The 22,200-nt window shown below is 51.5% G+C and overlaps 1 protein-coding gene and 1 long non-coding RNA gene across 5 annotated transcripts; one reads left to right on the forward strand and one right to left on the reverse strand.

Annotated features, from left to right (window-relative positions):
- Nucleotides 1-620: 620 nt before the first annotated feature.
- Nucleotides 621-1,393, reverse strand: LOC116422875. The gene is made up of 2 exons (XR_004233404.1): nucleotides 1,355-1,393; nucleotides 621-1,050 (listed from the first exon to the last, which is right to left on the reverse strand). It is a non-coding gene; the product is annotated as an uncharacterized LOC116422875 (long non-coding RNA).
- Nucleotides 1,394-3,467: 2,074 nt separating this feature from the next.
- Nucleotides 3,468-22,043, forward strand: LOC100934780 (zinc finger protein 420). 4 transcript variants are annotated; one of them, XM_012546958.3, is made up of 6 exons: nucleotides 3,469-3,541; nucleotides 5,277-5,743; nucleotides 9,510-9,604; nucleotides 10,256-10,382; nucleotides 16,469-16,582; nucleotides 20,251-22,043. In XM_012546958.3, exons 2-6 carry the CDS (start codon nucleotides 5,440-5,442, stop codon nucleotides 22,035-22,037), a joined length of 2,427 nt encoding a protein of 808 aa, XP_012402412.1. In that variant the 5' UTR covers nucleotides 3,469-3,541; nucleotides 5,277-5,439; the 3' UTR covers nucleotides 22,038-22,043. The 4 variants fall into 4 exon arrangements, with proteins under 4 accessions (XP_031818950.1, XP_012402412.1, XP_031818948.1 ...); XM_031963088.1 differs by lacking the exon at nucleotides 3,469-3,541 and adding an exon at nucleotides 3,580-3,848; XM_031963089.1 differs by lacking the exon at nucleotides 3,469-3,541 and adding an exon at nucleotides 3,580-3,834.
- Nucleotides 22,044-22,200: the final 157 nt, after the last annotated feature.

Below are 22,200 nucleotides of genomic sequence, written 5' to 3' on the forward strand. Positions count from 1 at the left end.
GGTTTGCACAAACTCCTTGGAACCACCATCCTTCCAGTCCCTTGGCAGGGGTTTCATTCACGACACTCTCCTTCACCCCCAAGTCAAATCCTTGGCCAACTCTGGTTTCCGTCCTCTCTCTCCACTCTCTTCTCCTTCAATCAACAAGCATTCATTAGGTGACTACTATATTCCAGGCACTATCCTGGGTGCTGGAGATATAAAAGTAAGCTAAAAATACACTTCCTGACCTTTATGCTTTATGTTTTCTTGGGGGAAGGGGGATGACCTATGCTGTGTAAACAGACAATCCCCACATTGCTCCTACCTCCTCCAATTGCAAATCATTGACCAAGGCTAAAGACTTCAGGTGTGACAGCTAAGGGGAGATGCGGAAGACAGTGTCCCCAGACCCACCCTCCCATATGTGTGGGATCCCGACCATACCTGCACCCTGGGGTGTTCCAGGGAGAGTGGGAACTGAATCCATAATTGGTCCTAGCATCTTAGGGGATCCAATTCAGTTCAACAAACATTTAAGAATGTTTTTTAATTTTATTTTTTCATGATCCACATTTCTCCATGTAGCCTTCCTTCAACTTTTAATAAAGTACAAAAAACAGTTCAGTAAAACTAATCAATACATCAACCAATCAACAAGCCTTTATTAAGTGACTGCTGTATACTGTACTTGTTCCTGGGGATAATAAGAATAAAATCCATTTGTCCTTCAGTAAACATAAGTGCCCATTTTGTACCAAGTACAATCCCTGTCATCAAAAAGTTTACAATCTAATAGGGGAGACAATGTAAAGAAATATAGACAAAGCAAGCTAGATACAGAATAAATAGGAAATAACAGAAGGAAAGCACTGGAATTAAGAATAGTTAGGGAAGGCTTCCTGGAGAAGGTAAGGTTTTAGTTGGGTCTTAAAGGAAGGGGGGATGTCAATAGATGGAGATGAGAAGGAAAGAATATTCCAGGCCTGGGGGACAATCAGAGAAATGCCCAGAGCTGAGGGATAGAGCGTCTTGTTTGTAAAACAGCTGGGAGGCCATGGTCCACTGGATCTAAGGATACATGTAGGGAAGGAAGATAAGAAGATTGGAAAGATCTGAGGGATGCCGAACAGAGAATTTTATATTTGCTTTTTGAAAGTAATAGGGAGTGACTGGAATCTATTGGGGAGGGAGTGTGACATGATCAGACCTGCATTTTAGGGAAATCACTATATGTTTATATACATATGTCTATATATGATATGTTTTTTGAGACAGAGATAGATATCAGCTAGGTGGAACACTGAACAGAGTGCCAGGCCTGGAGTCAGCAGGACTCCTCTTCCTGAGTGCAAACCTGACCTCTGACACCTACCAGCTTGGGATCCTGGACAAGTCACTTCACTCTGTCTGCCTCAGTTTCCTCATCTGTAAAAATGGGCTGGAGAAGGAAATGAGAAACCATTCCAGTATTTCTGCCAAGAAAAGCCCAAAGAGGTCATGAAGAGTCAGACATGACTGGAAAGATTACTCACAACATATATATATATATATATATATACACACACATACATACATATTAAATACAAAACGTCTGGGGAATGAAGGCACAAGCAATTGGGAGAAAAGAAAGGTTTCATTCACCTTTAAGAGCGTGGAGGTAAGGAAGAAGCATCCCTCGGACTTGTGCAAAGGCAGGACCATGTAAAGAAGAGAAAAAGGCAGCTCTTTTGTAGAGTTGGAGGAGTAATGTAGAAAAGGAACAGTTCATGAAGAGCTTTAAAAGCCAAACCATTTCTATTTTATCCTGGACTTGAACCCAGCTCTTCCTGCCCCCAAGAGCCGCCTTCTCTCCCCCTATGCCTCTTTCACAGACCCTTCCAAAAGTCCTGAACCAGGAAACCAAATACAAGTTTGGGACTCCTTTCTGTCCGCTCTTGAGACACCCGCCAGGGACATCCCTGCTGTCTGAGGAGCCCCATCATCAGCTTACACTGTTGTAAGACTCGGCAATGTCTTCACTTACTAGTCTCCCCCTTCCTGTGCTTGGACAAGGGTCAGAGAAGCGCAGGAAGTCGGAGTTGGGAGGAAACCCAGAAGTTATTCACCTTGTTGTACAATTGGGCGCAAACGAGCAGGTTTAAAGGCAACAAGGGAGGAACCCGGAGATTGGGAGAATGCCTGGGATAAGAAGACTGCAGAGAGGGAGCAGGTGGGAGTGAACTGCTAGAAAAGCCAGAGCAGGGCCAGGGGTGTGGATAGGATGAAGCACAGATGTCCAAGAGCTAAAGGAGAGAGGGGGGCGTGATGCTATCAAAGGGTTTTCTCATTAGAATGAGAGGGTGGGTCTTTCAGACGGGAAAGAAAAGCGGGGAGACAACATGGGGAGGGGGACTGACAGGGAAGAGGAGGTTTTCCATAACTTTGGGTGGGAGTCAGCCCTTGCTGCGTGAGGGCCCACTTCGGGTTGAACTTGTAAGGCCCTTAAATGGCCGGGCCATGAGACTTCCTCCAGAAGCATTCAGCGGCTCGTGAGCTCTTGGGTGAGCGTCAGCGCCCTTCTCTGCTTCCTTCAGCTTCTGAACAGTGACATTATCCCAATGCTGGGAAATGCCGGGCTGGAAACAGAGCCACCGCTCCAGGAGATGCCCGAATTATCCCTAATTCCTTCCCCCATCACCTGCGGATCAGAGGTTTGTGACATTTAGCCTGTCAGTTTTTCAGACTGGGCAGAAAGTCTCAAGGGAGGGTTGCTTAGCCCCTGTGCCTCAGTGTCAGTCAGTGTGGGTCAGTCTCTGAGTGCGACCGCCTGGGGTTTCTGAAGCGGAGAACTCACTCCCGAACTTTCCGTCATTCTGAGGGACCCGGCCACCTCCTGCCCAAGCAACCCCCCCTTAAGGCAGACCAAGAAACCTCTGGCTGCGCCCCCCCCCCCCAAGGGGACAGCTGGGTCCCATCCCGACGCTGCTGACCCTGGAGAGCAGGATGGGGGAGGCGAAGATGAGGGGGGGCCACCCGGGGGGGGGTCCACCCCGGGTCATCCAGTCTGTCCCTGGGGACAGGAGCTTGTGAAATGGGGGGGCAGGGGTGGGGTCCTAGCCAGGGGAGCGTGATTCGGGATGCCGGGCTTCCGCCTCCACTACTGGGGAGCCCCGGGGCAGGGCGAGAGCGTGGCGCGACCCGCTCTGGCTTGGAGAAGTAACTAGGATCAGCACAAAGGGCCCTAAGCCCCGACCCCTCCATGCAGAACCTCTCTCTGCTACACTCAGCCAGCCCTCTCTCAAGGCACCGCCTCAGCGCAATGCGGCTGCGCGGAAAAGGGCTTAGGGACTACAGCTCCCAGAACCCTTTGAGCCGCACGATTCCTGCGGCCAAAAGGCTGTTTCCCAGGAATCCCTCCCCAACCAGACCAAGCGCTTGCCGCTGAGGCCTCTGGGAAAATGGATTCCGGGAGCCGTGGGGGAGGGGTCCTAGTCGGGCAGCTCCTTCTGCGCAGGCGCAGGCACAGCCTCGGACCGACCTAAGCGGCGTCCTCTTTGTCGGCTCGGACCCGCGGCGTCAGGTGACTGCGGCCCCCGGGACCCAGGCGGCCGAACTTAGGGGTCTGACCCCTTCCCGTCCCTGTCCTCTGACCCTGACCTCTCTCCTACCGTCCTTCTCTCTGGGGGCGACGGTGAAGATGAGCCGGCCCCGCCCTGCCACGGACGTCACCTGTTGTCATGACGTCACCACCACGCCCCCTTCCCATCCACCTCCCTCCCCTTCTCCTCTCCCAACGCCTTGGGCCTTGTCCCAATCCCTGTCCCCAGTCCCAGGCAGGGTCCTTCCTCCCCACGTGTGCCAGGGTCCTTGAAGGTGCCGTTGTCAATGTCAGTGTCAATGTCAATATCATTGTCAGTGTCCATGTCAGTGTCAGTGTCAATGTCAGTACTAGTGTCAGTGACAGCCGGTCTTTGTGTGTGACTGTGTCAGGGACTCTGATCTGTGTCTGTATCCCCGGCTTATGGTGTAGGGGCTCAGTCAATGTCTGTTGAGTTAAATTGTCATTTTAAGTGTGTTTTTATAAATGTGTGAGTGCAGGGGTGTGTGTCAGTGTGTTCCTCCTGTCCCGGGGTGCAGGAGTGATGTTCCCCTGAGTATCCTGCTCTCTGAACCCCCTCCCTCTGCCTCCCAATCTCTCTGAGTGTGAAAATTGATTTCTACTTTTTGTCACTCCTGTCTAAGGTCACTGGGGAGAAGAATCTGATGGGGGGGGGGGGCAAAGCTGAGCTGTGAGTGTTGGGGGGGTCTGACAGTGGGGGTGGGGCAGAGCAAGACTGTGAGTCTTGAGGGTGTCTGACAGTGGGGGTGGGGCAGAGCAGGACTGTGAGTTTTGGGGAGGTTCTGACAGGGGGGTGGGGCAGAGCAGACTGTGAGTTTTGGGGGTTTCTGACAGTGGGGTGGGGCAGAGCAGACTGTGAGTTTTGGGGGTGTCTGACAGTGGGGGTGGGGCAGAGCAAGACTGTGAGTCTTGAGGGTGTCTGACAGTGGGGGTGGGGCAGAGCAGGACTGTGAGGCTTTGGGAGTGTCTGACAGTGGGGGTGGGGCAGAGCAGACTGTGAGTTTTGGGGTTTCTGACAGTGGGGGTGGGGCAGAGCAGACTGTGAGTTTGGGGGAGGTTCTGACAGTGGGGGTGGGGCAGAGCAGACTGAGTTTGGGGAGGTTCTGACAGTGGGGGGGGGGCAGAGCAGACTGTGAGTTTTGGGGGTTTCTGACAGTGGGGGTGGGGCAGAGCAGACTGTGAGTTTTGGGGGGGGTTTCTGACAGTGGGGGTGGGGCAGAGCAGACTGTGAGTCTTGAGGGTATCTGACAGTGGGGGTGGGGCAGAGCAGACTGTGAGTTTGGGGGGGTTCTGACAGTGGGGGTCGGGCAGAGCAGGACTGTGAGTCTTGAGAGTGTCTGACAGTGGGGGTGGGGCAGAGCAGACTGAGTTTTGGGGGGGTTTCTGACAGTGGGGGTGGGGCAGATCAGGGCTGTGAGTCTTGAGGGTGTCTGACAGTGGGGGTGGGGCAGAGCAGGCTGTGAGTCTTAGGAAGGTGTCTGATAGTGGGGGTGGAGCAGAGCAGGCTGGGACTCTTCTAGCTGGGCAAAGGCCAGTCTTTGTGTGACCCTGTGTCAGCATCATGGCCTGATGTGACCGACGAGGCCCCCCTTGGTTCGCATGCACATTGTGCCTTCAGGTTTGCTCGTGCAGGTGAGCCAGCTCTGTGGGCTTGCTTGAGATCTCTCCATCTAAGAAGGTGCTTTCTTTTTTCCAGGGTCTTGATCACATCCTCAGGCCACCTGAAGTAGAGCTGCGTTTATTATATAGCTGCTGGATCCCTTCCACTGACGGAATCCATAGACCATCAAGGCCTGGATCCTTGTTTAGAGCCCCCGAGCCAGGATCCCAGCCAGTGAGACACTGCCCTAAATACTGACATGGCCGTGCCCCTGAACTCCCATGTCCTGGGCCCCCAGGAACCAGTCGGACTCCTGAGTTTGAAGGTGATGGACGACGTGCCGGGGGGCGAGGAGTTCGTCCCCGGAGAGGACCTCGACACGGACTATGATGCCTTCTGCCGAGGGCTCACCGACGACCTTGGGGATCCACATGAGAGGGCGGAACAGTTCCTGACCATCATGCTTGGGAACGTGGAGACTTGGATGAAGTTGCAGCATCTGGAGCCCAGTGAGGAGGTCCTGATCGTGGAGGACTCGCCCACCCAGCTGCTTGAGAGGAGAGGTGAGGGGCGTAAGCCCATCTGGCTTGTCTCAGAGGACTTGTCTCAGACACTTACTTGCATCACGCAGCTGGTGAGTGTCTGAGGTAAGATCTGAACTCAGTTCTTCTTTGGTTCAAGTCTAGATTCTACCCATTTAACAGAAAGAGTTTGGGGGAGAGAGAGAAAAGCCCAAAGGGGGCAAGGGGCAGCCACAGAGTAGGGGAGGGGAAGGCTGTTCTCTGGTCTGAAATGTCCTAGACTCAGTGAGGAAAGATTGGGGTCCCTGCCCCAGCCCCAAGGACCACCGCTGTGCCCACTAATGGTGTCTGGTACCCTCTCGGGGAGCACTTTCTCCAGGGACCCCACATATTGTTGTGGAGGACTGTGTAGGGCAGACAGGATGTTTGCTGCCCTGCTTCAAATCCATAGTCTGCAACTTTGTTTTTTCCTGGATCCTCCCTCACCCCATGGCCACAGTTCATGATTCCTGGAGGCCTGTGGGGCATTGTCATCCCCATTGGACAGATGAGAAAACTGAGGCTACGTAAAGAAGTTTACAAGATAGACATTGGCGAAGCAGGGAGAGAACCCAGCTCTTCTGACTTAGAGAAGGGCTCCCAGCCCTGCAGTCCAACCTTTACCTGGGACAAAACCCTTTGCCTGCAGAGTCCACAGGAGGAGCAGCTAGCTCATCACTTCATTTGGCAGAGCACTCATGCTCAGGGGCTTTTTCTTTGCTATGATCTGCTTCTCTGAAACATCTTCCCCTTTGCTCTTAATTCTGCCCTCTGGGGGCAGAACAAGACCAGTCAGTAAACATTTATTAAGTACCGACTGTGTGCCCGGCTCTCTAAGTGCTAAGCCCTCTCCACTGGGCACAGTTTTGAATAGCTCTCCAACCCTCCCGGCCTTTCTCCAGGCTGGGTTGTCCCACTTCCTGCCATGAGGCCTCTGAGGTCACAGGCCCCGGCCCCTTCCCATCTAAAACTCTTTGTGTCGGGGTCCCTTCCTGAGCCCACCGCAGTTCTCTGACAGTAAAGGGGATGTTCCTGGAGCTGATTTCTCCACAGGACCAGAAAGTTAATTCCCGATTTGTCCCATGAGTCATGGGGGTGAGCAGACATATGAGGAGGTGCCTCAGGCAGTCATGGTTTAATTTTAGAACCATTTATTCTTAGAGTTGGGAGAGTCCCCGCTGGGCATCTGGGCCGGTGTTAACCCTTGGGTGTCCCAGGGAGAGCTTGGCAGCTCCATGAGCTCGGGATACTTCCGCATGTAATTTTTAGCTTTTTCAGTGTGTTTTATGCCCAGCTCTGAAAAGGACGTGCAGACTTCACTGGGGCCCCTCCTGCCCGTTATCCCCGACGGGTGCCAGGCCCTCCAGCCTCGGTCCACCCTTCTGGTGACAGGCGGCCAGCGCGTGACCTGAGCCCCTTCCAAGCCTGACTCTCTGGGTGTCAGTCCCTCTGTCAGCCCAGGGCTCCTCAGGATTGGAACAGAAGCTTTGACCAGTTCTATTTGCAGCCTGGACCAGCGCCCACTCCCAAGTCCGAGCTCCCTGCATTTCACACACACTCCCCCCACACACACATACACTTTCAGGTGTTGACTCTCCGGAGCAGGACTTAGCATAGATACCCTGATCCGGGGTAGAACTCTCCAACTCGGGACCACAGGCCACAGCTTCCCTGGGGGTGGGGCTCGCGGGCTGGGCCCCCACGTTTGTGGGGGGGGCGTATGGGCCATTCAGGTGGGATGAGCCCCTCGACGGGAGTGCTGCCGAGCCCTTTCCAAGCTGCTCATCCACTTCTGGTGTCTCCCCGCCACCCGACTCTCGCCCACAGGAAGCTGTATCGGCCACTGGCTGGGCAGGCAGCCTGAACCGGCCTGGGGATAACTAGGGGGACTCGGACCCTTCAGTGACTGGGAGGGGGTGTCTGCTCCAAGCACACAAAGACTTCCCTGCTGGAGTGGTTGGGAACAATTCGTTCCAAAGGCCTTGGAGGCAACTGAAGCAGGATCTGTGGAGTGCTCGGAGCTTGGTCAGACACGGAAGGTACCACGGGCATCCTCTGCATCCTGACTGTGTCTTCCCACTGGACTCCAGTGACTGTGTTAGAATGAGGCTGATAACTGGGCAATTTTGCCTCTCTTAAGTCCAGAGCAAGCACAAGTCAAGACGTCATTGGTCCCCTTTGAAAATGAAGGACACATGGGGCAGCTGGGTGGCGCAAGGGATAGAGCACTAGTCAGGAGGACCTGAGTTCAAATCTGGCCTCGGACACTTAACACTTCCTGGCTGTGTGACCTTGGCCAGTCACTTAACTCTAATTGCCTCAGCCAAAAAAAAAAAAAGAAAGAAAGAAAAGGAAAGGGGAAAAAAAAGAAAATGAAGGACACACAACATTGTAGATTTTGTCAAATCCAAAAGTAGACAAATAAATCCAGTCTAAGAACTGAATTGTGAACAAAAGGATGGAGAAGGGATGTCTTGGAACAGAGGGTCAGTCATTTGGTTAGAATATAATCTGTCAAAAGAACACGTCTATTTCTTAAGTACCTACAATGTTCCAGGCCCAGTGCTAAGTGCTAGGGACACAAAGGAAGGCAGAGAGCCTGTCCTCAGGGAGCTCAGTTTATCAACTTGGGATAGAAGGTGAAGGGTGACCCTGAAGAAAGAAGCAGGAAAGTCAGGCGGAGGGGGGAGGGGAAATCAAATGAATCCAGTGGCTCCCGATTCTGGAGGCTGAGGTGCGAGCTGGTGGTCGGCCTGGGGGAAGTGACTGGAGAGCAAGGGCAGAGGCAGATCTCAGGCTCAAAAGACCAGAACCAGTGGGTAGATTTGTTAACTGCAGCTTTTCATTCAATTTTCTTGTTAGTTCCAAATCCTCTCCTATCTCCTTCCCCACTCTTTGAGAAAGCAAGAAAATCAAAGTCTCTTGTAAATATGTATAGTTGGGCCAGAAAATCCCCACATTGACCATGTCTAAAATAAAAGAGGCAAAGAAAAGTCCGTCTGAGACCTTGGGCTCTCCCTGGTGGGGCCTTGGGAGCCATGTTTTGGGTCGGAGTTACGGAGACTGACCCAGACTCGGCTCCCTGTGTGCTGTTGCTGATACGCAAGGACTGCTTCCGGCACTCACTCCTCTCTGCATCAGTTCAGACAGTCCCAGGTTCTCCAAAACCAGCCAGGAGTGTGGATTTGGAACTCGCCTGCCCAGAGGAAGTAGCTGAGGTCGCCAGCGGAGAGAGCTCAGAGAGAGGACGGGCCTCTTGGGGAGACGATTGGCGGCCCCATTAAGCTTTCTCTTTACCCGAAACATCTTCAGCTGCTTCAGCCACTCTCCCTTTTGTCAGCCCCCTTCTGTGCCCCAGATGCTGTGAGATGAGGAAGATACAAATGCTCTGGGTCCTGCCCTCCAGGAGCTTACCTTCCAGCCTCTAGTTCTAAGTTCTCCTGGCTGCCACCTACTAGAGAAAGTCCACTGTCAGGCAGGGCCTGCTCAGGCCCCTGGAACTGTCCAGGGTGCTGGGCTTGGCCAGGCCAATGTGGGCTTGTTCTGGGGGCCAGAGCAGCCTCTGGGCGAGTCCTGCACTGGAGACGGGCCAGGTTGGGAAGGCCTGAGCTGCTCCTTTGGCCTCCGGGCGGACATCACCCCCAGGCCAGGGCTCTGCCCGACAGGGCACACATGGCCCCTGGGCTTGAGCCAGGGGCAGGGACAGCCCCCTGGGAGCGGGGTGCTGGTCAGTGGGGTTTGCTCCCATGGCCCTTGTCTTGTCTCCTAGAGCTGCTGTGCCGGGACCCCGCCTTTCACGAGGAGTGGAACCCAGAGAAGGAGGTGGAGGAGATGGCTGCCGAGTTCCTGGCCTCCAGGTCCCAGGTGAGGTGATGATCCTCTTGCCCAAAGTCCTCCCTCAGTCCCCCGCCTCACTCTGTGGCACCTGAGGCTTCTATCTGGCCGTCCTGCCTCATGTCCCAGATTTCCTCCTCCCCTCTCCCCACAGCAACCAGAATAAGCTTACTCTGGCCCTCCTCAAGAAGCTTCCGTGGCTCCCATTGTCTCTAGGATCCAGGGCAGATCCCTCAGTGTCTCCAGAAGCCCTTGGTGACCCAGCTTCTGTCTGCCTCTCCACTATTTCCCAATCCCTTAACATTCTCTGACTTCTGCTACTGATTCCTGGCTTTGCCTCTAACTCGGCATTCCATGCCTTGGCAAAGACCATCCCTCTCCCTGGAATCCATTCTCTCCTGAAGAATTCTCCTCTGCCTTTACAGCTATCCCTTCCCCTCCCCAAATTGCCACCCCATCTTTTCCCTCACATTTCTTTGTGTTGTCTCCTGGGACCATATGGCCGGGGTCCTTCCTGGCCTATCCCTGAAGGCTGCGTTCTGACCTCAGCTGGCTCACTCATGCTTTTGCTGCCTGGGGATGGCCCCCCTTACCCCCTTGGGCTAGCTCCCTTGGCGTTCCCCGCCTCACACGGGGCGTTGGGGGTGGGGAGGTCGAGCAGGGGCGTCTCTTGTATTTCAGGAGCCGGTGACATTCCAGGACGTGGCCGTGGACTTCAGCCAGGAGGAGTGGGGGCAGCTGGACCCTGCCCAGAGGGACCTTTACCGGGATGTGATGCTGGAGAACTACGGAAATTTGGTGTCCCTGGGTAAGGACAGAGTGGGCCCTCCTGGGCCAGGCCAGGCTGGGTTCCCTCCGGGACTCAGAGTTTGCAAGGCGCCCTTCTCTCCGTGCTTGTTCTGTAGCGTTCAGCCAGACGTGGGCCTGGGTCCAGGCAGGAGACATCAGAGAGCACTTTCATAGTTCTTCCTACACGGATGGTCTCCTTCGTTCCTCACAACAAGCCTGGGAAGGGGGCTCTGCAGCTTCCCATTTTATAGATGAAGAAACTGAGGCTGAGATAGATCATCCTGGGCTCACCCAGCTGGGTGAGGGCCCCTGACTTCAGGCTCAGGGCTCTTTCCACTGCACCCCTGCCTGCTTCCAGGAACTTTGTTCTCTTATTGCGCTTAGTAGTTTCCTGAAGCTTCAGAGGACGCTCCCTGAGCGGCCCTTCCCAGCAGAGGGAACTCGTCAGAGCCCGGGTCCCCCTCTGGCCCAGGGCACCTGTCCCCTGGCTGGCACCGGGTCCCCTGCAGGCCTGTCATGTCCCCGTCCCCTAAAAGCCACATACTTGGGGTGAAGAGCCTGGGGCAGCTCCGTGTCCCAACGCAGACCACCATGATCCCTTTCTCTCGTTCAGAGTCCAGTGGGCAGCAGATGCCCCTGTTGGAGTCTCTGTTCCTCCTCTGGGACCCTCAGCGTGTCTTGGCTGGGACCCCAACTGTCTGAAGGCAGGAGGCCCCTTCAACCACCCAGTGAGGGCTCAGCTAGCTCTTGCTCAAAGACCTCCAGGCCGAAGGGCCCAGCACTGAGGGCCCATTCCATCGGATGGGAGGCCGAAGTCGCGTCTCTGAAATTTTCACCGTTGTTCCTAGTTTTGTCCCCCGAGCCAGACAGAACAAGCTCAGAGCTTGTGTTCTTCCCCAGATTACCTGTGGGCCTCCGATTGCCCTTGCCCACTGCAGATCAGCCTTTTAACCATAGAAGAGCCTGAATTTTTACTGCTCCCCGTATCCTTCAATGGGGCTTCAAGATGCTCTCAAGGCCCTTCTCCACCGGACACCCCCTTTGGGCGCTCCCCAGCTTCTCGTGCCCTTCCCACATTCGGAGGGCATTTGGGGCAGGGCAGAGCACTAGGGACCCTCAGCCTCCCTGTCCTGGGCCCCGCCCTTCCTGGGCCCTTGTAGCTGCCCACTCGAACCATTGTTAGCACTTCCCTGGCGGGAGTGTCCGCACCTTCTCCCTGGAAGGTTTGCAGATCAGGTCCCTTCTTGCTCTGTGTCCTCCGAGTCCTCTCGGGACCTGCCTGCTCATGTGGAAGTTGGGATGAGGGCACAGGTGTGGGCATGGGGGCGGTCCCCCCCCGCACCACTCCCTTTCCCTTGGCAGGCCCCGGATTCCTCATCTTTAGGCTTGAGTCCCTCCCTGGGCAGAGACTGCGAGGCCTTTAGAGCCCGGCTCTGGGCCCCACACTTTCACTCTCCATCTAGGGCCCTCACGGACTCTGGATCTGTCTTCCCTCCCAGCAGCCAAGGGCAAAATCATGAGTTACCTCTAGTCTTTTCAGGGCTTCCACGTGTCGCCCTCACAGGAGCCCGGGGTGGGGGTGGGGGGCAGCAGGCCCTGTTCCTGTCTCTGTTTCACAGACAAGGATCTGATGCAGGGGACAGGAAGGGACTTCAGTGACATCCCAGTGTTAGAGCCAGAACTTGAGGCGAGCTCCTCCTCCTCCCTTTTCTCCTGGATATGGGGATAAAGACAGAAAATAACCATCCTCCATCTGTGTCCAATAGCCGTGCCCACAGGTCCCACAGGCCTTTTCTGCTCATTCCAGAAAGGAAATCCATCTTGAAACAGGCCCCTCGAATGAATGAATAATGCACTAAATCCCTTCCTCTATGCAGAGTGGGAAGTGCTGGGGATACCGAAGAGGGCTGACCCCACCCTGGAGAGTCCCCCTTTGACTGGGGGGGCAGCCATGGGCGGCAGGGTTTGGCTGCAAATCAGATGACGAGGTCCCATGGTCCTTAGGGGCATGGGCAGAGTGGGCGGGGAGGCCTCTAAGGCCAGATGGGTTTGGATGTGGAGCCTTTGGCAGAACAGAGGATTTTCCTTCTGGGTCCTTGGGAGCTGTGGTGCAGCCTCTGCCCAGGGGCGATGGCAGCGGACACTGGGCTAGCAGCCCGGCCCCTCCCGAAGCTCCTGGCTTCAGGACCTCAGGCTGCCTCCATCACACCTTTTGCTGCTTCCTGGCTGCCCTGGGAGGGCAGTTGGCATTTGGGGGCAAGGCCTGGCCCCCTCCCCAGAGGGTTAGCAGCAGGTGCTGCTCCTCCGAGGCTCTTGGGAGACTCCCGTTGGCCTGTTGGTGACATTGGGTGGTCACGGTGACAGCTCTGGAGGTTGGGAGGGGAGCAGATGCAGGGGTTTGGGCTCCCTGCCCTCCCCAGGACTTTCGGGTTAGGGGTTCTAGGATGTCTCGGGGTCTGGTCCAGGTGCTGGTGGTAGCTGACCTGCATGACCCAGGCTGCTCTGCAGGGAGCCCTTCCAGGGGGCCCAGAAGCAAGTGAACTGAGGTGAGGGAGTGGCAAGGAGAGAACAAGCATGGTGTGGCTGGAGAAGACATGGCAGGGACAAAAGGGAGCATTCTGGGTCTGGAGCCTGTCATGGGGAGGGGGAACCTTAGGCCCGGAGGCTGGCTTGGGCTTAGATTAGTGACCAGAGCTCTCCCAGGATCCATCCAAGAGACGTCCCTGTGAGGGGGCGGGGCCCCCGGATGCTCTGCAAGCCGAGTATGTGATTGTGGGGATTGCTTTTGTGTTCTAGACTGGAGTGGAGCACGAGGTTCTGCTCCCCTCCCAAACCCTGTAATTTGGATGCAGTTGGGTCCTTGTACTGAGGACCCAAGAGACTCTAAAACCATCCTCCTAAAAAAGAAACTCAGTGTGTTAATCCTCCCAGTCTTCTTCCTCAGGGGAGAGACTAGAGTCGTAGACTTAGGGTGCATCGGACCCTGTAATCCTGACTAGACCTGGCTCCCCAGAAGGCTCATCCCCACAGAGATGTGGTCCTCAGGAATGAATGATAGGTGAAATTACCCACTCTCCCTTAGGACCATCCCTTTACTCTTATAGTCTCCTTAAGGACACTTCAGGGCAGATGGTAAATCAGTCCATCAATCAGTGGCCTCTGGAACCAAAGGAGACCCAGGGATAAGAAGCCTCTAGTCTCCAATTCCATCTGCTATGGAAACTGAAGAGACTCAGCTCCTGTGGCCCTTCAGAGACGGGACACCCTGCCCTCCCTTCCTCTCCCTCACGTCTTGGGACCTCCAGAAATCCCGGTTTCTAGTAGTGAACGAGTTGTGGGCTTGCGTCTTTGTTTTTAAAGTTTCTCCAGTATCAGGGCTGCCATGGTCAATGTGAGGAGGAGGGAGAGGAATTTAATTTGAGGGTGTCCCTGACAGAGAGACTGATTGTCAGCCAGTCCCGCTTCCAGGGAAGGAGCTGCCTTTTTTGTTTGCCATTACCCCGCCTTGCCCTATCTGTTCTCCCACAGTTTCCAAAGATACTTGGAGTTCCTACAGGCTGGCTTTCAACAGCCCCGAAGTCAGGAGGACCTGAGTTCAAATCTGGCCTCAGACACAACACTTCCTGGCTGTGTGAGCCTGGGCATGTCACTTAACCCCAGTTGTTTCAGGGGGAAAAAAGTAATTCTTCACAGGATGGGGAGTGGGAAGGGAAGAAATAAGTCTCTGGCCTTGAGATCCTGGTAGAGAAAGTTCCGAGTCAGGACTACATCCTGGAGAGGAAGACTGAGCTCAGGCTTGGGGAAGGCATCTCCCTCCCTTCTGTCCAGTCAGGATCGTGATAATAGCTGCCCATGTGAGATTACCCAATGTCAGCAGACTGCCTTCTCACCCCCAGGGGCCGCCTGATGGCCTCTCCAATGTTCCCAATTCCTGCCCCATCACACCTTAACTCTGTGTCACTCCTCATCCTCTACGGGGCTCTCTAATACTGAAGAATTTAGAGCAGGGGACATTACTGGGTGACTTCCCCCAGTTTGCTCCATGTCACATCTGCTCCATCAGGTCCTTCTGTCTGGAAGAGACATATTGGGATCAAAATTCTCAGATAAAGCATCCCATTGGTCATTGCCATTGGTCATTGAGCCATTAAACTTAGATAATGACTGTTGGGGAACCCAAAGGACAAGCCTCCAGCCCCTATTCTGTCCAGGCTGAAGTTCAGAGGCCCCTTCCAGACCCCCCTGCTGGTCAGTGTGTGACATTTGACTGGTTCCATTTCTGGCCTGGGCAGATTTGCCCCTTTCTGGCCTCTTGGTCTCCTAGCTTCCAGGGGCCCACCACATTAATGGCTAATAAGTGTAGTCATGGATCAGCCCCTCGCAGGACTGCGCCACTCCCCCCAGGAAGTTCCCTCATTCAGTCAGATTCCTTGTAAGGTGACATTGGACAGACTTGTACTTGGACTGCTCCCCCACCATTGCACTTGGGTGGCAGTTGAAAGAGGCCCCCCAGTCACTGGGAGGAGACGTGCCTAAGGCCGGGCGGCCCCTGAGCCAGAGGGCAATGCCTTCCCAAGTGGGAGACCCAAGAGCGAGACCACTGGATGGCCCCTCAGCTGACCTCCGGCAGCTGCTGTTGCTGCTTAAGAAATGAGTGAGACGCAGACAGATAGACAGACACCAGGACACAGAGACAGACAATTAAATTCCAGCTGCTCCGCTTGCTTTCCCACACTGTACTTTTGGATGACTGTAGAGGAGCCTTCCGAGTCCCAGCATCAGAATCCTGCCAGCCAAAGCTCGCCTCAGAACCCACCCAGAGTACTTCCCTTCCTTGGTGTTTGACTTTCATCTTCTGTAAGACATCATTTTTCCCGTATGTATGACAGCATTCTCATTTTCTACATGGGGAGTTATCTAGTTTTCCATGGGGTGAGTCTCCTCTCCGTCCTAGGGATGGGAGCATGTATTTCTGTTGGCAGACACAGCAGAATGCTTCCTCGTCTGTGCTCTTTCAAGGAAGGGGACATCTTTTCCTTTTTATAAAGTACAGGGACACAGTTTGACACAGACTAAACTATAGCATCAGTCCTCATGGGTCTCTTTCCTCGTGGGTTTTTTCCTCACCATTTTCCCAATAAAGTGTTCAGCCCTAACCTTGCCTGAGAATCTCTTAGCTCCCCTGCCCCTCTCCCTACTTGTTTCCCTGTTGAGTTGCCATGTTTCTACACCAAACTACTTAGGTGTCTATTCAACCTTCCTCTGTCCACTTCGGATAAGAGAAGGGTTCATCTGATGTCCGTTCCTCCCATCCCTTTCTCCATTTTTGTATACTTTTCTCACCTTATAGTTATGAGAAAGAGCAAGTTCGGCCCCCTTTCCTCCAGTCTCTACCAGTGTATTCCTTCTCCCCTCCCTTTTATTTTCCTTCTTAAAACACGAAAACCAATCCCTGTTTTTCTACTTGGAAGACATTAAGGTTCTCAAGGGACACTTGTCTCTTCTCCCCATTAGAATGTTAGCACTGCATGTTCCTATAGCTCCTAGCACCTCAGGGACATTTACCCACTGGGGTTTTCTCTGGATTCATGTGTCAATGTTTCTCCATTCCTCTTCAGCTAGTCTTTGGATCAGAGAATGCTTGAATCCCTCCATTTCATTAAAGGTTCATTTTTTCCCTGGTGGGACCCACACTCGGCCAAGCAGGGCTCTTCACCTCGCTGCCCACCTCTGTGGGATCTGGCTTCTTGATTACAGGATGTGCTCGCTGTGAGAGACAAATCCACCCTCTTTGAATAATCCCACCACTTTTTGGTAAGCTTGGTTTTCTGAAGACATCCCCAGGCCTGGTCAGTGAGTAGCTTTCCTCACTCCCCCGGTTATAGGCTAGGAGCTCTTCCAAAAGCTTTTTCTTCCCAAGAACCTCAGGCAGGACTGACCCAGAGAGGTTCCATAAACACATCTAGGGGCGCTGGGCTATTGGAGTTCGGCCGTGCCCGTGACAGAGACGGCGAAACCTTTGTCGAACAGAAGCCCCCTCACTTTAGCAACCGTAGAGAAACAAGCTTCCTGGCAAGTAATGGGGGTCTCTTTTCCCATGAGCAGGACTTGTGGTGTCCGATCCTAGTGTCATCTATCATTTGGAACAAAAGAAAGAGCCATGGAAACTGGATCTACAGGGAACTGACAAGACAAAGGTGCTAAGAGGCACCTGGCCAGGTGAGTGGAGATCAGCCAGGTGGCTCATTCTTGGCAGGCTGCCAGTGCCAAGGCTCCTCTGGAAATGCTGATCAGGGAGCCGCCAGTTCCTCATCTTCCCCCTGTGACGCCCCCTTCCCTCCACCCTCCCCCTCCCCCTGTCCCTGAGAGCAGTTCTGTTCTTGTCTGGGAAAGAATTCCTTTGGTTTCAGTGTGTTCTTAAGAGGTTAGTGGTGTCTAATGTTTGCTTGGCTTCTGGCCTCCTGAATTGCCCCTACTTCTTTTTGCTTTTGTCTGCTTCTTCATTTCTGACAGCTAGCCCTCCCACCTCTGTTTTCGTCTTGGTTCCCCCTTCCCTGACTCTGTTGTATCCCCTGCAGCACCTTGCGACCACTTCTGCACTTGGAGGGTTCGTGGATTTGTGGGTAGGGTTAAGTGCTTCCTCCACTGATCACAAGCCCTTCGGAACTCAGCCAGTCACCTTCCAGATGCCACAGGGAGGCGGCCCGAGGGGTCCTTGAGTGGAGAGGGACAGATTCCCTTGGCTGAAGCCCTCCTTTGGTCATGTTGGTCACTCAGAGCCCTCCCATGGCTCCCTTTGACCCAGAGGGTACAATTCAACCTCCACAGCCTTGTCTGCTTGCCGTTCCCCTAACATGTATCTTCTGGTCTTTTCCATTTGTGGGTCCTGGATTTTCTTCTGTCACAAGCTCATAGATTCCAGGTGGAGGACACCTGCTCCATCATTCGGGTCCCAGAAAATAGGTGTCCTTCTCTCTGCCTTCTTAACGTACCCATCCTTCACATTTGGGCCCCTTTGTGAAGGTTTTCCTGATTCCTGCAGGTCCTCTTCCCAAGTCCCTGTTACCTTTCCCGATCCCTCCCAGCTCCTGCCAGTGCCCTTCCCGCTCCACACCTCGACTGACTGCTTGGGATTCATCTTTATTTACTCTTATCCTGGCCGCCTTTGCTTCTCTTTATCCTCGATAGCTATCTCTGCCCCATCCCCTAATCAGAACATAATAAACTCTCTACTCCTGGGGATTGATTTGTTCATTGAACTTACCTCTCTGGAGCCCCGTGCACGGTAGGTGCTTCATATGTGTCGATTGGTTGATATTACTAACACTACCTAATCACCAGTCTCTTAGAAAATGGCACTAACCAATCAAGTGTTAAATGCCCACCATGTGCCAGGCACTCTACTGGACCCTGGGAATATATGAGGGCTTGGACTTCTGTACCTGAAGCACTCCCAGGACGGATGCTGTCTCCACTGATTCAGATCACTGGCCCTCCAGCTGCCAGTCTTGTGAGGGACAGTGTTCATTTGGTATCTGGTGTCCAGCCTTTTTGGGATGGGCCTGTCTGCAGCCAGCTGGCACAAGCCAGCTTTGGGAGCAGCAAGTAGTCTCATCCCGTTAGAGCCAGACAGGACTTTAGAGGCCATCCAGCCTGACCTCTGTACAGTAACAGATAGGAAACAGGCCCGGAGAGATGTCCAAGGTTACAAAAGATAGTAGGGGCAGCTAGATGGCACAGTGGATAGAGCAATAGCCCTGATTTCAGGAGGACTTGAGTTCCAAGCCAGCCTCAGACACTTAACACTTCCTAGCTGTGTGACCCTGAGCACCTAACCCCAATTGTCTCAAAACAAAAACCAGTCAGTAGCAAAGCTGAGCCTTGAACCCAGATCCTTTAAGTCCAGATCCACCTCTGCTGAATTGCTGCTGCTCCCCAGCAAGACACTGAAGGCAGCACAGTATAGAGCACTGAGCCTGGAATCAGGAAGTCTTCCTGAGCTCAAATCTGGCTTCAGATACTTCCTAGCTAGGAGACCCTGAGTGAGTCACTTACCCTTTTTATCTCAGTTTCCTCATCTGTCAAATGAACTAGAGGAAATGGAAAACCTAAATGGAGATATGAAGAGTCAGACACGATTGAAAAATGACTGAACAACAAAATTTCATCATCATCCCTTGCCCCAGCTCCTCCCTACTTCAAAACAAGACCCAAGCACATCATAACTTTAGTTTTATTTTGGCAAAGTCCTTCATTGTCCACATTTGACCTATTTGAATAATCAAAGCCATCTTGAATACATTCTGATCTTTCAAGAGAGAACTAGCTAGAGAAAGTACCCTGCTGTGGATGTGGCATCTGATAGAGAGGTGCAAAACTACCCGAAAGGAGGCTGGGGTCACTCTAATGATATTTAATGTTGTGAGGAGGAATATTTTAAAGAAGATAAAGTTATTAATTTGGCTCATGATTTTTTAAAAACATCTCACGAGGCATAAAATGATTACTATCCTACATTTTTATTTCCATTCATGTTTCTTTTTACTATTTCATATTTTGCTTCAAGAAAGATATTTTACTAATATCTTTGTGTGTGTGTCTGTGTGTAGGTGTGTGTGTGTACATACTAAAATTCACCAATAGATACAATGTCTGTTACACTTTTAACAAAAGTAATAAAATGAATGGGTACTTTTGCATCCACTGACTAATTTTCTGTTAACCACTCCTTATTTTCAGTGAGGCACTCCCACAGTATTAATTGATTAATGATTTATAGCCAAATTCTTTTTAAAAGCATGATTGATGTATGAGAGTTTATAAATATGGCAATTTTGTGGAAAGATTTAAAGGAAGAAAAGAGATAAAACTATAACAGTGGCTAAAATAAGATTTCTGACATGGATCAAAAGAAGGAGATGAAATGAAGGAAATAGATCATTTCTAAGTGTAATCATTTCCTGAATGACCAGGAACCCTAAAAATGTCATTTGCTGGAATGTGGGGTGGGATACAACATTCTGGCTGAATTTAAGTTTTTATCTTGTTCATTCTTGAAAATCTTGCCAAGATTTATGAATATACTCTCTTGATCCAGTTTGGCCAGACAATGGGAAATGTGAAAGAAAGTAATATTAAGTTGGAAATCTTCAGAACTGGTTCACTATCTGGAACAAGGAAACTCATAGAAACTGAAGGTCAGAGAGCAGATAGATGATCAGGATAGCTCATATGAAGCATTCATTCTTAACAGGGAGACCCTGAAAGCAAGGAAATCTCTGCCTTAGCTAAGGAGCTATTTATAGAATGCCAGCGGGGTTAGGATACAGTCCCAGGATGTGATCTATGGAGTGAGGGTAAATAAGTATAAGTAGATATAATGGATTGCAGAGGAAGTGGTCAGAATTAAAGTTAAATCCCAATACTACGTGTGACCCTGGGCAAGTCACTTAACCCCAATTGCCTCAGAAAAAAAAAAATCCTAACACTGACCCCTATTTTCTCAGCCTAACTTTATCTTTTTTCTCAAACATTCCCTAACACTGTTTGTGTGACTGTAAGTCACTGGACTTCCTTAGGCCTCAGGTTTCTCACCTATAAAATGGGGAGGCCTCTGAGGTCCCTTCCAGCTCTTGGTGTCTGATCCTAACGACTATTCACACTCACCTGCCTCGTCCCTTTTTGTCATTTGGCTTAGCATTCCTTTCACTTCTCTCTGCTAATTATCTTTATTCCACTTTTCCCATCTTTTCCCAAAAATGCAGGGCTACATTTGATATCTGTGAAAGATAACTCCTAAGCAGTATTTTCAGCTTTATTTCTTTTGTTATTTTTTTTCTCTCACCACAAGGAAAAGAGAATGTTTCTTGTTTTTTTATTTTTTTCAGACCAGAACACCCAAACCGAGAGCCAGGCAAAATCATCTACTTCGAAACAAGGCACTTCTGAAGAAGGGTTACTTTGGGGGTCAATCATGGAAAAGTCCACAAGGGATGGTTCCTTGAACTCTAAGTTAAGGATAGCCAGTCAGTGTGAAGGCAAGTTGAAAAGAAAAAAGAAAAGAAGAAATCAGGAGAAACTCTATGAATGTAGTGAATGCAGAAAAGCCTTTAATCACTTCTCTGCCCTTATTCGACATCAGAGAATTCACACCGGAGAGAAGCCCTATGAATGTGGCGAGTGTGGGAAGACCTTCAGCCAAAGTACATGCCTTACTGTGCATCAGAGAATTCACACCGGAGAGAAACCCTATGTATGTGGTGAATGTGGGAAGACCTTCAGCGACAGCTCGACCCTCATTCGGCATCGCATCATTCATAACATAGAGAAACCATACAAGTGTCACGAATGTGAGAAATCCTTCAGTTACTGCTCAGCCCTCATTCGACACCTTCGGATTCACACTGGAGAGAAACCCTATGAATGTAACGAATGTGGGAAATCCTTCAGCCACAGCACGTGCCTTACCCAACATCAGAGAACTCACACTGGAGAGAAACCTTACGAATGCAGTGAATGCGGGAAAGCCTTCAGCCAGAACTCATCCCTTTATTATCATCAGAGGACTCATACTGGAGAGAAACCCTACAAGTGCAGTGAATGTGGGAAAGCCTTCAGTTACCATGCTTCACTCACCCAACATAAGCAAACACATACAGGGGAGAGACCCTATGAATGTAGGGAATGTGGGAAAACCTTCAGTCGAAGCACATATATTATTGAACATCAGAGAATTCATACTGGAGAGAAACCCTATGAATGTACTGACTGTGGAAAAGCCTTCAGATATTGCTCAGCTCTTACTCAACATCAGAAAATACATACAGAAGAGAAACCCTATGAATGCCGAGAATGTGGGAAAGGCTTCCATTTCTATTCAGCTCTCATTCAGCATCGGAAAACTCATACTGGAGAGAAACCCTTTGAATGTACCGACTGTGGGAAAGCCTTTATCCGGAGTACCTGCCTTACTCAACACCAGAAAATTCACACTGGAGAAAAATGCCAAGAAAACAGTGAATCGAAGAAAACCTTTGGCCAAAGCTCGTCCCTTCCCGAAAACCAGAGAGTTAAAACAGGAGGGAAATCCTTTGTGTGCAATGAATGTGGGAAAATTTTTAAGTATTACTCAATCCTCGCTCAACATCAGAAAACTCATACTGGTGAAAAACCCTATGAGTGCAATGAATGTGGGAAGACCTTTAGCCGAAGCACATGCCTTACCAAACATAATAGAACTCATACAGGTGAGAAACCCTATTTATGTAGTGTATGTGGGAAAGCCTTCAGTCAAAATTCATCCCTTACTGAACATCAGAGAATTCACACTGGAGAGAAACCCTATGAATGCAGTAAATGCGGGAAAGCCTTCAGCCGGAGCACGTTCCTTACTCGTCATCAGCAGACTCATACTGGAGAGAAGCCATATGAGTGCAGTGAATGTGGGAAGTCCTTCAGCCAGAGGTCATCCCTTTATTACCATCAGAGAACTCACACTGGAGAGAAACCATATGAGTGCTTTGAATGTGGGAAATCCTTTAGCAGGAGCACATTTCTCACTCAACATCAGAGAATCCACACTGGAGAAAAACCTTATGCATGCAGTGAATGTGGAAACACCTTCAGTAGGCGTGCAGCCCTCACCAAGCATCAAAAACTTCACACTGAAAAGTAATTCTAGGTACGTAATGAATGTTGATCCAGACTTTGGTAGATTTCCAGATGGTAAAATTCTCACAGGGCCGGGTGGGGGGAGGGGGAACAAAAAGGGAGGGGTTGAGTTATTTTTTAAATGGCTATTTGTACTTTTAGTTTCTCTCTCCCTGTAATGCATAATA

The sequence above is a fragment of the Sarcophilus harrisii genome, chromosome 3, assembly GCF_902635505.1.
Source record: "Sarcophilus harrisii chromosome 3, mSarHar1.11, whole genome shotgun sequence".
Lineage (NCBI taxonomy): Eukaryota > Metazoa > Chordata > Mammalia > Dasyuromorphia > Dasyuridae > Sarcophilus > Sarcophilus harrisii.